Raw genomic sequence first — 16,551 nt, 5'->3', positions numbered from 1 at the left:
TGAGTAGACCACTGGTGCTTGGATCCTGATGACTGCAGTTTACTGTAAATCTATATTCAGTTCATAACCTTATTTTTCATTCAGCTTTAGGTCAGTGGATAAAAATAATTTGCTCCCGAAGCCTGGTGTAGTGAAAAACGGTTTCCTTTTGGTAATGAGTTGACTCTCACAGTGGGGGGTAAAGTGCCCTTTGGGGCTAATTAAACTCCTTGAAATGTGTAATAGGGTAAGACTGGATAAAATGTCTTACCCACCCCCATCTCCCCAGCTAGTTCTGTATCTCTCTCTGGAAAATAGTTATCTATGACCCTGTATGTTGAATATCAAATAACTTGTTTCTTGTTTGTTTGTCTATTTGTTAATGGGGGATTGTTTTTTATTTTATTATTATTATTATTATTTTTATTTGTGCAATAAAAAAATATACATTCTTATTTTGAGAATGTGAGAATGTCAAATAATTTTTTTGGAATAGGATGGTCCCGCCAGAATTTGCATGAAAGACCCAAAATGGCACGTTGTAGTATTATTATTGTTGTTTTTCTTTAATATGTATTGTAATTCATGATGCTATTATTTAGTAATTCCATGAATTAGATGTACATTTCAGACATATTTCATTTTCATAGCCTAACTGAGGGACATCTTTACATTTGAATCCATGGTGTTGCTATTCTGAAATATCTTCAGTAAAAGTAAAGAAAATTAAGAACCAGATTTACTAAACAAGAAAAATAAATCATTCCCCTCATTCCAAAAATAACTGCCCACGCCTTTTCAACATTAATTCTTCAGGTCATGTCTTTAGTAAATCCTGACAGGACTGTTTTAATGCCAAAAGACAGTTTGCTCTGGCGAACCTGTTAGTAAATTTGGCCCTTAATATATTAATGTTTATGTGTAAAATTTTAAATAGTACATAGTATTCAATAACCCACAGAATCAGACATTGCTTCTTTTCTTTTTACATAATGACATTTCAGTTTCAATCAGACCGAGACCACTTCATTCAGGTGATCTAGTGTGGATCTTGGTTTGGATGTGAGTGTGTTTGCATGTTCATATACAGTATGCCTAAACAAACCAAACTATGGAAGAAAGAGTGCCACGTTCAAACACTCCGAACAAGCCAGGTGTGAAAAAGATTTGAATAAATCCTGCATTCAAAGGCTTCTGCATATTTTGAATAGGCAGGGTGTTCAGCTGTTTTCGGTTAATGTAGATGCTACTGCAAACACTGCTTTTATACAGACAACAAATTTCTTGTTTGGTTGTTTATTTCAGTGGATCTGCTTTATTAATTAAAATATGTTGTTATACAGTTATACAGACTAACGTTGGCTCCTATCATATACAGTAAGTTGAGCAATAATTAATCTATATTGACTCTCAACTATTTCAATATTATCTGTGACAACATTGTAAAAACTGATTTATTTAATTCGTTTAGTAATATGATTCTTCTTCTTTACTGAATCCAGTTTGAACGTCCTCTTGAATTCTCTTGATTTTTTCGGGAGAAACAGCAGGCAGAATGGCAAGCAGCTCTCGTTCAATCCTGTCTAGCCTTGCCGTGCTCTTCCTGTCAAACTCCAATTTATTTTTCAAGACAAGGTTTAAGATGCCTTTTTGTGCCTCATCACAGCCGTTCTGGAGCAGTGTTCGCTCATGCTCAAATTCAGGCTTACTTTTATCCATGGCCATCAGTTTGCCCAGTGAACTGATACGATCCATCAGGTACTTGGTGGAAACATCTGTGTATGTTGCAGAGATCATATGGACCAGACTAGCAATGTTAGTGGCTTGGAAGGCTTGAGTATATAGCAGATCTTTTGAGAAGAGCTTTCCATCATAGTTGAGGGCTTGTGTTTTCTCAGATGTGGATATAAAGTTTGTGAGGGTTTTACTCAGGCTGGTTTTCACAATGTTGGAAACCATCTGAAAGAAGTGAACCATCTTCTCCCACTGCTCCTTCACTCTCCCCATGGCATCCATTCCTTTGATCAACATCTCTATGGTAGTTTTGAAGTCGATCTCTTTCAGTTCACAATTCCTCATAGTGACCAGGATTTCAGTTAGTTCCTTCTGGTTGTTCTCTAGGTTCTCCAGACACTTTTCATAAGTCTGTCTTGTACTGTTCAGCTGAGCTCGGGTCTGCTCTATGGAAAATCTTGCATTCTCTGTGGCCCTCTGAGAAGGACTCGTGTTCTCTGACTTGTCTTCTGCTCTGTGCATCATTGGTGGTGTTGGAGAAATGGCAGGAGTATTTGTGATGGCTTTACTTTTACTATCAAAAATATGGGCTGACTTGCTCAGATCCAAGACCTCATGTATTATTTGAGTACTTTTGTCTTCGTCACATTTGCCATCTGGTGCATATTTTGCAAGCTGGTTGCATATTTCCATGCCCCTTTTGCATAACTCCTGAGCTTGTTCATTTGCTGGACAGTCAGGGATTTTCTTTAAATTGTCACTGATTCTTACTATCTGTTTTGCTATGAAATCTGTTCTTGGAGTTTTGCTCTTCTGATCATACAGATTTTTCCAGGCAATGTCATCGTCCTCAGTGTTCACATTCATTAGTTGCTGTATATTCTGGACACACTTTAAAATTTCAGCAGACTTACTATAGACGTTTATTTCAGCTACCATATCTTTTTCACCTTGCTGATTTGACTCTGATCCTGTTATTGCAGAGGAAATCAATTTCATTGGTTGACTAATAAGAGATGTAATTCCGCTAATCACACCTGTAATGGTTCCCGTTATCCCTCCCACAAAATCCATGCCAATCATTTCCCATCCATTAGGGAGAGAATCCAGAGCTGCCTTGTAGCTCTCATGAGCCTGTTCCAGTTCTTTCTCCACGGCACTCATCGCCTTCTCAGTCCTTTTCTTGGTCTCTTGAGCTGACTGCTCCCTCAGTTTGCTCTCTTCTATTTTCTTCTTGATTGCTTCCAACTCTTCCCCATAGAAGTGTTCTGCATTCACACATGCTTCTAGTAGCTCTTGGATAATTTTAATGACTTCAGTGAAACGTTTTTCAGTTGCATCAGACAACTTCAGACATTCATCTGCAACAGGGGCGATTCTAAGATTTTCATTTTAGGGGGGCTCAGCCCCCAATAAGGGTATGATTAAAAAATTCTATTTGACTATTAGGGTAGGGTTGTATACTACTAACCTTATTGCAATCCACTATTCCATTGTATTCCCTGTATTTCATATATGGGAGTAGGAGTACTGACTGAGCCATATACAACACTGTAAAAAAAAACTAATACAGTTTTTTAGATGTGACCAGTCACTGGAAAATTTTGAATTGGGAATGTAGATTTTTACAATAAAGACTTCCTGATTCAGTATTAGGACATTCATGTTTATCCTTTGATGATACCACAGCTTTTTCTTATGAAATGTATGTGAAAATTAAAACAACATAAGGGTTCAATGACTGCAACGAATCTTGGGAATACAGTGGTATTGTGTGTGTGTGTGTGAGGCTGTCTGTTCTATTCTCACCTGACTGTTGCTCATTTGCAGACCTATTCCCGCACGACAAAAAAATGTTGTATATCCATCTACAATGAAAAATAAATTATTATATTTTATTATTATTATTATTATTAATTTTTAGCTTTTTAGCCTTTATAATCAACAATACGGTTGGTTATACATCAAGTCAGCCCCTGGAAATTTATTTCATTTCAAATCATTTAACTAACCAGCTAATATTCATTAAGAATATAGACAAAACATGTATTAATGTAATTGTCTATTGGCAATATGTTTAATCTGTTCTATATTTATTTCTATTTATTAAAAATAACACCATTATCAATTTGCCACTTCTATAAATCAATTACTTAAAAAAAAAAAAAAAATCACAGATCCCTTTACTCTTACTCTAATATATGTATCATTATACACTAATGATTCATTATTACTTAATACAAAATCATATTTAATAATACAAAACAAAATAACTCCACATGATGTTTCTCTCTCTGTGCCATTTAGTGCTTTCAGACAATGATGTGTGTCTTTAATCATTTCTGTGAATGGCTGCACAATGTAATGCCGAAATACACAATAATATGTTTTGAATTTTGAAAAGTAAATTAAAATAAATCATGATCGTTTTCTAAAGTATGTTTTCATGGGTGTTAATCGCTTCATTTTTGTTGGAAGAAAAAACAACTGTCACACCGTGATAAAGTCTGAAGGTGAACGCAGCGAAGACGTATTGGTATTGGATGCGAGAACACACACACACACACACACACACACACACCTTGTACTCTCTGATGTTCGCTCTGCTCGGCGCCCCTGTGGATTGAAAAACGCGCTGAATCCATGCAGACTCAGATCAGGGGAGGAGCCGGAACTTGATGCAGCTTTCCCCCGTTTCAAATGAGTTTTTAAAGGGGACTGAAGCGATCACTAATTAATTAATCAAATAATTTTTTAGGGGGGCTGGGCATAAGTTTAGGGGGGCTGAAGCCCCCCTAAAAAGGGCCTAGCGACGCCCCTGATCTGCAATGACTCTGATATTGTCTAGCTGATCAGGAAGATGTGCTTTGACGACTTCGTCGTTGTCTTGGAACAGAATCTTAACAGCTGTTTTCATGTAATCTGGAACTTGGGCAGTGTGGAGGCGAATTTGATCCATGCTCGTATGGGCCTCATTGAATGCCCACCAACCAGAGTTACACACTTGCATGAGGCAAGCACGGAAAGAATCAGGGTATTTGATGAATTTATAGCCATCTTTTGGGGGATTTTTATTGATAGAGAAATCTGTTGAAGATGAGATGAATACCAGCTCTCCTAGGATGGCTATGGATAGAGGTGCTGGAGTCAGGTACTCTTCCCAGTTGGCATAAGGCTGCATTATAAGTTTGGTTTGATTCCTCATGTCCTCAGCAGTAGTAAGGCTTTGAGTAGATTTTGCAATTGCAGAACTCATAGCTATCCTTTTCCTGATAAAAAAAAACAATGAGAACAATTGAAAATAATTATCCGATCGCAGTATCCAACTTTGTAATTAGAAGCATTTATCCGAGTGCCTTTTGTTAGACTGAATATTTTTGGCCCTTTTTATGAAATAGTTTATCTAGGTTCATTACTGGATGGAAAGAAAATACTTAATGTAACAGATTATGAAGATACAAAAACTTCAGTGAGTAGAGAAAGCTGCAATGGTGAAGACTTTTCTGTGTGGTCTTCTACGAGCAGTGCCCCCAATAGAGTCTGGCTGATGACATGTACACGCACATCACTTCTGCAAGTGAAATTACTTGCAATCACCACCTGCATATGTCTTGTACTTGTGACATCACTTGCGATTGACACAAATCATGCAGATTGATATTGGAGACAAGACGCTGTGCTAGTTAAATGATTCAAAGTAATTAATACTAATCAAGCACTGGAACTGTACGAGAGCAAAAAATAAAAAAATAAAAATCAAATCACTTTTGTTTAAAGCGTCACTTCAAATGAACTACTCTCATTAAAAAAAAAAAAAAAAAAAAAGTTTCCTTACCCTTTTCAAATGTCAGATGCTCAAGAAGTTCAAGACTCTTGGATGGTCTGATGGAATAGATCAAGCTGTAGGTGCTTTTAAAGAGAGCATGTAGAAAGCTTGCTCCATAAAAGGGTGAGTTAAAAATAACACATCTGGCAACCTAGCACTGTGAACATATATGACCAACATTTTCTTAGTACATAAGCTTAGTCAGGACCCCTTGGAGAGGCCTAATGCGCATTCAAAGTCAGGGGGAGCATGTGCCCCCCTCAGATTTTTGAGCCAAGTGGATTTTGAATGCAGCTCCCAAAAGACAAAAAATAGCCAATTAATGTTTACTAAATTTAACATGGTCACAACTATGTGATTAGAACATTCAGCACGTCATATCAGATGCTAAATTCAAATCTGCCTTCCCCTCGCTAGCGCTGAGCCAGAGGCCTTTTTACAGCTCTGCATTATAACCAATCACACACGAATACGATGCTGTTGAGCTTATGAAGGCAATGATCAATCAGAGGTGTTCAGATGAGTCATCGCTTAGATAAAATGTTTGTAATGTTTTCTTCATTTGCTCGCTAATGACCTCTTTCTCATGAATTCTCTCATCATAATCTCGTTTTTGTTTTTGAGAGTGCTCGAAATAGATTGTTAGTGAAAATGTTATTTGATAATGTAAATGTTCTCTATTCTCTTTCTGTGCAACGAAAGTGCAGTGGTGTAATGTAACGAAGTAAAAATAATTTGTTACAGTACTTAAGTATTTTTTGGGAGTATGCTTTACTTTAGTTTTAATATTTCAGCCAACATTTACTTTTACTCCACTACATTTCCTAATTAAAATGTGTACTTTAACTCTGATACATTTCCCTGAATCATATTAATTACTTACTACAAAATAGTCAGGAGTCAGAAGAACACAGACTGCAGGCATGTTTGACAAATCAGTGGTCTATGAACACATCCACATACAGATTTAATTGATTTCTTTCCTAAATTGCACTGACTAGCCTACTCTGAGACATATAATTTGTGTGATGCGGAAAACACAGTCTGGTTCAATCCAGTCATAAAAACGGAATTCCTATAGCCTAACGCGGATGGAATATGCCACATTTTGGATGCGTATGCTGATCTGGCATGTATACTACATCATTTTCAGTCGGTTTCACTGGTTTTGTGTGGATGCAAATATCTCTTGATACGACACAGAGAGAATGGAGTGGACTGTGGAAGCGGCGCGCAGGTGGAGCAGAGAAGCAAAACTACTGTTCAGGGTTTCAAGTTCAGGTCAGTTTCATCTAAATATGCTATTGTAGTTTGTAAGTATTTTGCCCTTTCCAAGGAAACTGCTTCTTGGAAGTTAGACAAGTTACTCTGTAAGATTTTATATGATATTTGTCTAAATCTTTATTTTGTTAAATACTATCTGTACTGGCTTTCATACTTTATACACCACTGCCAAAGTGTTGTGATTAAAAGTCTAACATGCAATGTTTTTATTTACATTAACCTTCAGTGTTACATTAACATTAAATATAAGCTCAGTCCTATTAAAAATATGTTATGGCATGACACCTATGTTTAAACAAACACGTTTTTTTATGCATAGGCCTATAAATAGATTACACTATTGAGTTACTTTGCCCAATGGCCATTATAGATCAACATATTCTATAAAGGTGAGAATCAAGATATTTTGTGATAATAATTCAGTTAATGCATTTGGAAATGTTTGGAATAAAAATGAAAAAAATACATAAAACATAAGTGCTGTTGTAGCTGCTGTGTGTCACATGACAACCCCCCACCCCCACCTGACTCAGAAATAATGAGTGCATGATGCCCCATTCCATTTGCCGTTGGTTTTTAACACTCTGGGCACTGCTTTAGCATAACTTATAAGTGCACAGGGCACTTAATCAATTTTAATAGTTTCTTATTGTTTTGCTTGTTCTATACGTCAGATTCAGATATTTTTAAGCACCCATCCACAACCCAACCCTAAACCTCAACAATTCAAAACATTGTGTAACAGGCAGATGAAACAGGTACAGGAATTTGTTGTGGAAAACCATATAAAAGTGTTAAAAAACAACTCAAGTTGTTTTCTGTGGTTACATTTGTGTCTTGTTTAGTAGACTTCTAATCCACACTCACACAATTACACACAATTATTATTTTATTGAGGGAAATTAGTGTGTAATTAATGTAATTAAATGTACCACAAATAAAAAATTAAAACGTAAGTGCATAAGCTTCTGTCCTAAAATAGGTTAAAAAAAAAAGTTTGTTGACAATAAACTTGAGAGCAACTCTGGTCTCACTTGAGCCCCTTTCACACTGCACGTCGGACCCGCAATATTCCCCTAACATTGCCTGGTCGCCTTCTGTGTGAAAGCAACCACGTCCCGGAATTGATTACCGAATTGAACCCGGGTCGGGGACCTAGTAACATTGCGGTAATCGATCCGGAACGAGCTCTGTGTGAACAAAAGCCAGATCTAATTCCGTATCGAAGTGATGACGCGCGTTATCGCGCGACTCTTTTACCGGCTGTTTTGAAGGAAGATCAACATTCGCGACGAAAACATATGTGCAAACTGTAATGAAGCAGAGATCAGTTAGTTCCTCACTTTCTGCGCTGACGCCGAGAACGTTTGCTTGCTTCAGTTAAACTATAACGTGCCAAGCGTTGTCGACTCGTACATTACACGTCACGCGCTGATGATGTCACGTGTCGTTACGGGATCTTCAAGGGTTGTGTGTGAAAGCACGCACATATACCGGGTCATCGCTGGCAGTGTGAAAGTGCCAAATCTAGCGACCAGGGAACAATTAAGCCCCTTATACAGGAACACTTTACCCCTGGATTTGCCGGAATGGCAGTGTGAAAGGGGCTTTGTATATATATACTTTTCATCTCGTTTGTGTGCAGTAATGTAATGGCAATTTAATAAATTAAATTCTTTCATTACAGATTTAGTTTCCAGAAAAACCAAACATAGGTAAAATGATCTGTTTCCCACATTATCACAATTATTATAGTTCTCTGTTAATTCTGTGATTGGCTGGAAAACTAAACTGAAAGCAATCGTTTCATCATGACTCACATTTTGAATGTTTTAAAATTTATCATCAGTGTATTTATAGTCCAGCTGCCTGTAGGCCTATTAAGTTACTGCCAATCGTCAGTTGCTCATCCCTTTCCCAATATTAGTGTAAGCAGTGAGTGGATGGAATGACGTGAGTGAATTCAGACACTGTCCAGACTCAGTGGCACCCGATGCCACCCGCTGACATGTGCCTTGTAGCAGCCGATATTAAACACCTGACTGCATCTGCTAGAAAGCTGAAACTTGCCTGAGGTTAGACAATGATCCAAAGTGCACATTAAAATAAAAATAAAAATGGTTTACTGAATACCGAATACATAGTCCCTTTAGGAATATTGTATACAAATGTTATTTTTATATTTTGATTAAAAGTTGGATTTATGGGAATATTTTGAAAATTGACAAGTGTGTCAATATTAGTGGAATGGGCCGTGCTACATCTGAATTATTTAAGCTTTCGTAGTTAACAATATCAGCCATTTAAAAGCATATTTGTTATCAAAACTTTACTTGTATTGGAATATATATTCCCAGATAAAGCAGTTACATAACAAGAAAGAACCATGGTTTAGTGATGAGGTGGTATTGCACAATGATAATTATTAAATAATTTTTCTGCAGGAGTGTAACAATAAAAGTGCATTTGAGTTAGCAGAAATATCTCATGTTTGTTTTGTTTGTAGGCTTTTCCCATTAGAATTCATAATTTTCAAATTATGAAAGAAATTTCAATATAAATTTTCCAACATGAACAGGTTTACACTAAGCTTGACCATTGTCTGTTCATGTCTAGTGGTATTGTATGTGCAATTAAAGCCTTTTCTATTTTGATGGTTGGGAAGCCTTTGAAGGAGATCGTGAGTGACTTCAGAGGCTTATACAGGTGGATCTCGATAAATTAGAATGTCGTGGAAAAGTTCATTTCAGTAATTCAACTCAAATTGTGAACCTTGTGTATTAAATAAATTCAATGCACACAGACTGAAGTAGTTTAAGTCTTTGGTTCTTTTAATGGTGATGATTTTGGCTAACCTTTAACAAAAAAAAACACCATTCTTTTGGAAAGTATTATAATTTACTGTACATTTATTCAATACTTGGTAGGGGCTCATTTTGCTTTAATTACTGCCTCAAAAAGATTCGCTATGGGGTTCAGGTCTGGTGATTTTGCTGGCCAGTCATGCACACCAACAACATTCTCATTTAACCAACTGTCAAATCCTGCTGGAAAATGAAATCAGCATCTTCAAAAAGCTGGTCAGCAGAAGGAAGCATGACGTGCTCCAAAATTTCTTGGTAAATGGGTGCAGTGACTTTGGTTTTCAAAAAACACAATGGACCAACACCAGCAGATGACATTGCACCCCAAATCATCACATACTGTGGAAACTTAACACTGGACTTCAAGCAACTTGGGTTATCTTCTCCAACCTTCCTCCTGACTCTAGTAACTTGGTCTCCAAATGAAATATAAAACTTGCTCTCATCTGAAGAGGACTTTGGACCACTGGGCAACAGTCCAGTTCTTCTCCTTACCCCAGGTAAGATGCCTCTGACGTTGTCTGTGGTTCAACAAATTGGTGAGTCAAAATCTGATTTAAATATATTTCCCCCCTACTTAAAATCAATATTCAGATGACAAATAAATGGTTCCAAACAAGTTATATATGCGTATATGCATGTATACGTTGTGACGGGGTGAAGAAGCACACGACATGAGGATCAAGGTAAGTTCCCCGAAGGGTGGATTTTATTGAGGTGGTGTAGGGAAAAATAGCCAACGTGAAAGGTTTCCAGTGCTCAGTGCTCAGCCTTCTCTTCCTCCTTCGGTGCGCAGTGCGGGTTAGAGCTGTAATCGGGCCTTAAAAGTTAGGCCCGACAGGACCCGAGCCCGACAGGTACATTTTGATTGACAGCTTTTTTAAAGCCCGAACCCGTTTACAGCCCGACATTATTTAAATGTGCGCACGAACACAGCTCTTTTGCCTTTTGTCAACAATGAGAAATTTATTCATGTTTTAACAATTTACTCATAACTAACGTAGACTAGACCACTTGGAAGTTGGAATAAAGAAATAAAATAAGTCCTCTGTAACATCTCCGCATTCTAGACATATGGGCTCATTTAACCTATAATGAGACCAACGCACCAATAAAAACGAGTCATTAAAAAAAAAAAAAAATTAAGATAAATTTTAAATTAGGATGGGTATTTGGCAATAACGAAATTAAGATAAAGGCTCCGCTGGATTTGCTTTATTTTATAAAAGAATAATGCCAACATTAGCGTAAATACTCTGTCAACATTATGCATTTAAGACTCAATGAATATTTAGTTATCATTTGAAAAACCTTTACTCACAGAGATTAGGCTAGGTCTACATGTTTTTGTGGAGGAAAATGATTGAATCCACTGTAGATGTCTTCAGCGCGTTCCTGCGCTCACTGATGGTGCGTCATTATTCACTCATTCTCATTATAAACACGGTCAAAACTTTTCCACACCTCGCTCAGAGTTTGCTTTAGTTGCTGGTGCCTGCTGGTGCAACCAAAACGTAATCACCAGAGGCAAGCCTCCATTACACCTGCTCAGCATTCATTTTCGCATCTTTCTCGCGCTAATCGAAACACGTCACATGACCGCTCGTTTACCTCGCAAACCGGAGCGCTAGCCCGAGCCCGCATAAGATGATATAAATTAAGCTCGAACCCGACCGAACCCGTCGGGTCCCGTCGGGTCCCATCGGGTCCGGGCAAAGATCTTCAGCTCTAGTGCGGGTCCGTGTCCTTAGTGGGCTGGCGGTCACACGCTGCTGTCTGGAGGGGAAACACAGAGAATTGTTAGCTGAGTCTTTTGGAGACATCTCTCACCTCTGCGTTCGACGACGCTGCTTATAAAGCCCATTTCTGATGGGCCGCACTGCGCACTGCCGCAGCCGGTGTGACAGCTCAGCCACTAATGAGCAGATGCAGGTGTGTCTGCTCTGTTTCCAGGGCAACACTGATGAGAGCTCGGGCCACGCGTAAACCCACCAAATTCCCTCGAAATTGCGTTACTCTCAGACCCCCGGTGCACACAGATAACATTAACATTAAAGCCTAAAAATCTAGATCAAAATATAAAATGTAGTAGATACAACTATACAATAAGGGAATGTAAAAAAAAAAAAAAAAAAAAAAGACATAATAAATTTAAAAATAAAAGTTAAATAAAGCAGCGCAAGGCAAAAGGCAGATAGAGTGCAAATCAATGAAGTGAACAACAGTGCAGATAAAAGATTATTTAGTGCAAAAACAAAAGCTTATTAAGTCTGATTAAGGGGGGGGGGGGGGGGGTGAAATGCTCGTTTTCACTCAATCTCCTGTTAATCTTGAGTACCTATAGAGTAGTACTGCATCCTTCATATCTCCAAAAAGTCTTTAGTTTTATTATATTTATAAGAGTAAAATAGTCTGTGCTGATTTTTTTCCGGAAAAACACGAGTGTCTGGAGGCGTGACGTGTGGGCGGAGCTAAAGAATCACGAGCGTGAGTAGGCTTTTGCGTTGAGAGCGTTTGGAAGTTGTGACATTATCGTGAGGAAAATAACATGACATTACCGTGAGGAAAAAAACATCATCCAAAACAAACCATGGCAGTCAGATTCAGCCGTTATTTATGATCCAGAATCAGATCCAGAGGCTGAAACTGAACGAGAGCAGCAGCAGCAATGACTACAGCAGGACATCTCTATGTGGTATGTATTGAAACTGTATATATTTGCTTAGCGGTTTTGGAAAATGACTAAGTTCCACTTTATGTCGTCTTTTTCTTTTTCTTTAAAGGTGTACAAGGTTTACTTGATGTGCTTACGCGCCGATAGCTAAGTTAACAACACAGAGATACCTGTATTTGAAGCAGTTTTACTCACCGCCTGCGGTTCCAACACACGATCGTGACCCTTTTTCGATGGGATTGCATCATCCTTAAGAAATAAACGATACGCAAATCCGGCGTCAAACTGGGCCTTGTTTGTAAAACAAGCATCTTCGAAATGCAGGGAACAAACAAAAACACTTGCACAACTCCGTCAATGCTCTGTAATCTGTGCAGGGTTGTCTTGCCCTCGCAACCAAAAACACACTTCTTTTGTGACATTTCACGACGCTCTCGCTCTAATCAGTGAATGTCTCTGCTCTCAGTGCTGTGCTATACGGGAGCGCGCGCTCTTCCGGCTGAAGTGCCCTTAGGACCCATATAAGGAAATTCCGCTCCATTTAACGTCACACAGACCCATACTCGAAAAAAACTTTCCGAAACTTGTGACAAACCGGAAGGAGTATTTGCCTTTAAAGTGGCAAAGGGCTCAAGAGCAGTTATATTATTAAACTGACTGATGAGGTAGTGGAATAACGTCAGTTCCATGGAGAATGAGGTAGTGAGCAGACCAAAGCTGCACAAAGTGACTGGTGCATGTCATCGTATATTAGTGGGGAGGGGAGGGATCTGGGGGGGTCATAGTTCAGTGGTGCTTGGGGCAGGAAAGGGAAGGGGGGGCAAGTTCGGGAGCGAGTTGAGCTTCCTGAAAGCCTGGTGGATGAAGCTGTCCTTCAGTCTGCTGGTCCTGGCCTGGAGACTCCGCAGTCTCCTCCCTGATGGCAGCAGACTGAAGAAGCTGTGTGATGGGTGGTTGGATCACCTGCAATGCAGAGGGCTTTGCGGGTGAGAGGGGTTGCATAGATGTCCTGGAGGGAGGGGAGAGAGACACCAATGATCTTCTCAGCTGCTCTCACTATGCGTTGCAGAGTCTTTCGGCCGGACGCGTTGCAGGTTCCATACCACACAGTGATGCAGCTCGTCAGGATGCTCTCGATGGTCCCTCTGTAGAAGGTGCACATGATGGGGGGTGGGGGCCTGAGGTCTTCCAGTCAGAAAGTCCAACAGCCAGTTGCACAGCGAAGTAAGTGTTGAGCCCCAGTTGGACCAGTTTGTAAATGAGCTGTTGAGGGATGATTGTGTTGAATGCTGAACTGAAGTCAATGAACAGCATTCTGACATATGAGTCTTTTTTGTCCAGATGTGTGAGTGCTGAGTGGAGGGTAGTGGAGATGGCATCATCGGTCGAGCGGTTGGACCGATATGCAAACTGGAAGGGGTCCAGGGAGGGGGGGAGGGCAGACTTGATGTGGTGCATGACTAGCCGTTCAAAGCACTTCATGAGGATGGGGGTAAGTGCAACAGGACGGTAGTCATTGAAGCAGGATGGAGATGGCTTCTTCGGGACTGGGATGATGGTGGTAGTTTTTAGGCATTTGGGAACAACAGCCTGACTCAGTGATATGTTGAAAATGTCTGTGAAGACATCAGTGAATTCTGCTGCACAGTCTTTCAGTACACGCCCAGGGATGTTGTCAGGACCCGGAGCTTTGCGTGCATTGATCTTGCTGAAGGATCTCCTCATGCTGTCTGGGGTCAGCGTCATCACCTGGTCACCGGAAGGAGGTCTTCTGTGCAATGGTGCTGTCTTGTTGCTCAAAGCGAGCGAAGAAGGTGTTCAACTCATTTAGCAGACAGATGTTGCTGTCACAGGTCCGTGGTGGGGGCTTGTAGTCCGTAATGGTCTGTATCCCCTGCCACAGGTTCCTAGTATATATATATATATATATATATATATATAATATATATATTATATAATATATATAATATATAATATATATATTTAAGAGATGGGTCTTTCATCTTGATATAAAAATGTGTATGTATATGTGTATGTATGTGTATATATATATATATATATATATATATATATATATATATATATATATATATATATATATATATACACACACACACACACATATATATATATATATCTCTTAAACTTGTTTTACACAAAACACACTGATATGCTTCTAATATCCAAATCCGTTAAAGGATTTTTAGGCTGCATTAATTAGGTAAACCGGAACCGGGAACACTTCCTATAACACCTGATGTACTTGCTAGCTCCTTAGAAGAATGGCATCTATGCTAATATTAGTCTGTTTCTCTCTTATTCCGAGGTCATCGTAGCCACCTGTTCCAGTCTGTATCCAGATCAGAGGGTCACTGCAGTCACCCGGATCCAATACGTATCCAGACCAGATGGTACACTAGATTAGCACCTAGAAAGGACCTCTACAGCCCTGACAGACAGCGTAGACCCGAACAACTAATGCCCAAGATACAGATCCCCTGTAAAGACCTTTGTATCGTGCCACTCGTGTCCTGTGTAGACATGCAGTGACTTTATTAATGGGTTACGTTATAGCTCTGCTTGTTTTTAATGTTTTTAAGAACTATCTGTATTGACTGCATTATATCATCATCATATTGTAACGATCGCCCTAATAGGCTGAATTACACAGATTTTAAATGGGGTATAGATTAAACTGTGTGAGGGCTGTGTTTAAGAAAGTGTTTAATAAAGTGTTTAATAAGAGGGGTCAGACAACAAGGTTAAAAGTGAAACTCAAATATGCATTTACAATGTACACGTTTTACATCCCCTGTGGAAGCTACTTGTTGACATGGTGAATATAATTAATCTTTTAGGAGCTAACATGAACATAAATAAGATGCAAAACATAGCAATATTATTTCAAGTAGGCATGAAACAAATATTGATGCTTATCAAATAAAATGATCAAAAAGTATTTATTTGTTTGTTGTATATAATTTTGTAATGCAATTTTCATGAAGGATTAAGAGGTTAAAAAAGAGTTTCGACAAATATGGATGAGTTGTTTACAATAAGACCAGTAATGTATTAAGAGAACAAATTAGTTTTGATTGTATGCTAACTTTAAAGTGGATCACCATCGATCAAGAAAACTTTTAAGTGTTTTAAAATGTTTTGACTGTTTAGCATTATTTTTATTTTTGTGTGTATTTATGAATCCCCTCTCTAGGATCCTGCAAAGTTGATCAGTTCTATTGATTTCAGATACATCACCGATGCACCGACTGAGCAGGAAGGTTTAGGTGAGGTCATTAAGGATTGTTTGGAATTGTTATTTACCCTGCTACTGCTTTCATGTACAGTAGTTAATTTCTTCACTTCTTTTTCTTTTAGATATATTTGTAAAAGCAAAAATGGGTCAGAAAAGTAGAGGTAAGATTCAGAAAGACTATAAAGATTGTGTCTTTCATCAAGTGTCCTTTGAGCACAGATGTACACTAAAATTCAAAAGCTTGGGTCATTAAGATTTTTTAAGAAACAGATTTATTCAAAATGGTTTAAAATGGTTTAACTTTATTTTGATGGTCCTTTAACACATTATATTGACTATACAGTTAATAATATTGATCCTTCATATCTATTAACTCTCATTAAAGTGTTAGTAGAGTTTTAGAAGACTGGTAGAGTTAGGGTTAGAATAAACTGACATATATGTGCAAAGTTACTTGTAGTCGGTAGGATCTCTGTTGGAAGACCATCACAATAAAGGGTTTGCAGATATTGAGATGTCTACAAACACTCTAATAAGAGTTATTTGGCATGTAGGTGCAATGTTATTATTCTCAACAGAAAGTTCAAAATGGACCAAAAAAAATAAAATTACCAAAAATTGTCTTCAAAATAATTTATTTTTGAATATTTGTTTGTTTGATTTTTTTTTACACTAAATGAGCCATTACAGGAATAAATTACATAAAACCAAAAAATTAACATAGAAAAAACTTCTAAAATGTAACAATATTTTATAATATTACTGTTTTACTACATATTTAATCAAATAGCCAGAATTACGCATATGTGCAGGACAACAAAACAAATAAAGACACATGACCACTGAAATTACTCACACACTGTTTTGTACATAAACATGTTGGCACTGTAATTTCAGTGTGCGGACAACTATCTACTTTTAATTATTTTACTTG

The 16,551-nt window shown here is 38.2% G+C and overlaps 1 protein-coding gene across 1 annotated transcript; it reads right to left on the bottom strand.

The window, feature by feature from the left end:
- Nucleotides 1-1,279: 1,279 nt before the first annotated feature.
- Nucleotides 1,280-5,652, bottom strand: LOC127961208 (uncharacterized). The gene is made up of 3 exons (XM_052560224.1): nt 5,549-5,652; nt 4,528-4,982; nt 1,280-3,074 (listed from the first exon to the last, which is right to left on the bottom strand). The coding sequence occupies exons 2-3, from the start codon at nt 4,967-4,969 to the stop codon at nt 1,447-1,449; spliced, it is 2,070 nt and encodes a 689-aa protein (XP_052416184.1). The 5' UTR covers nt 4,970-4,982; nt 5,549-5,652; the 3' UTR covers nt 1,280-1,446.
- Between the last annotated feature and the right edge of the window lie 10,899 nt (nt 5,653-16,551).

The sequence above is a fragment of the Carassius gibelio genome, chromosome B7 (genome assembly GCF_023724105.1).
Source record: "Carassius gibelio isolate Cgi1373 ecotype wild population from Czech Republic chromosome B7, carGib1.2-hapl.c, whole genome shotgun sequence".
NCBI lineage: Eukaryota > Metazoa > Chordata > Actinopteri > Cypriniformes > Cyprinidae > Carassius > Carassius gibelio.
Note: the sequence above shows the minus strand (reverse complement) of the source record. Positions and strands in the feature narration are given on the sequence as shown.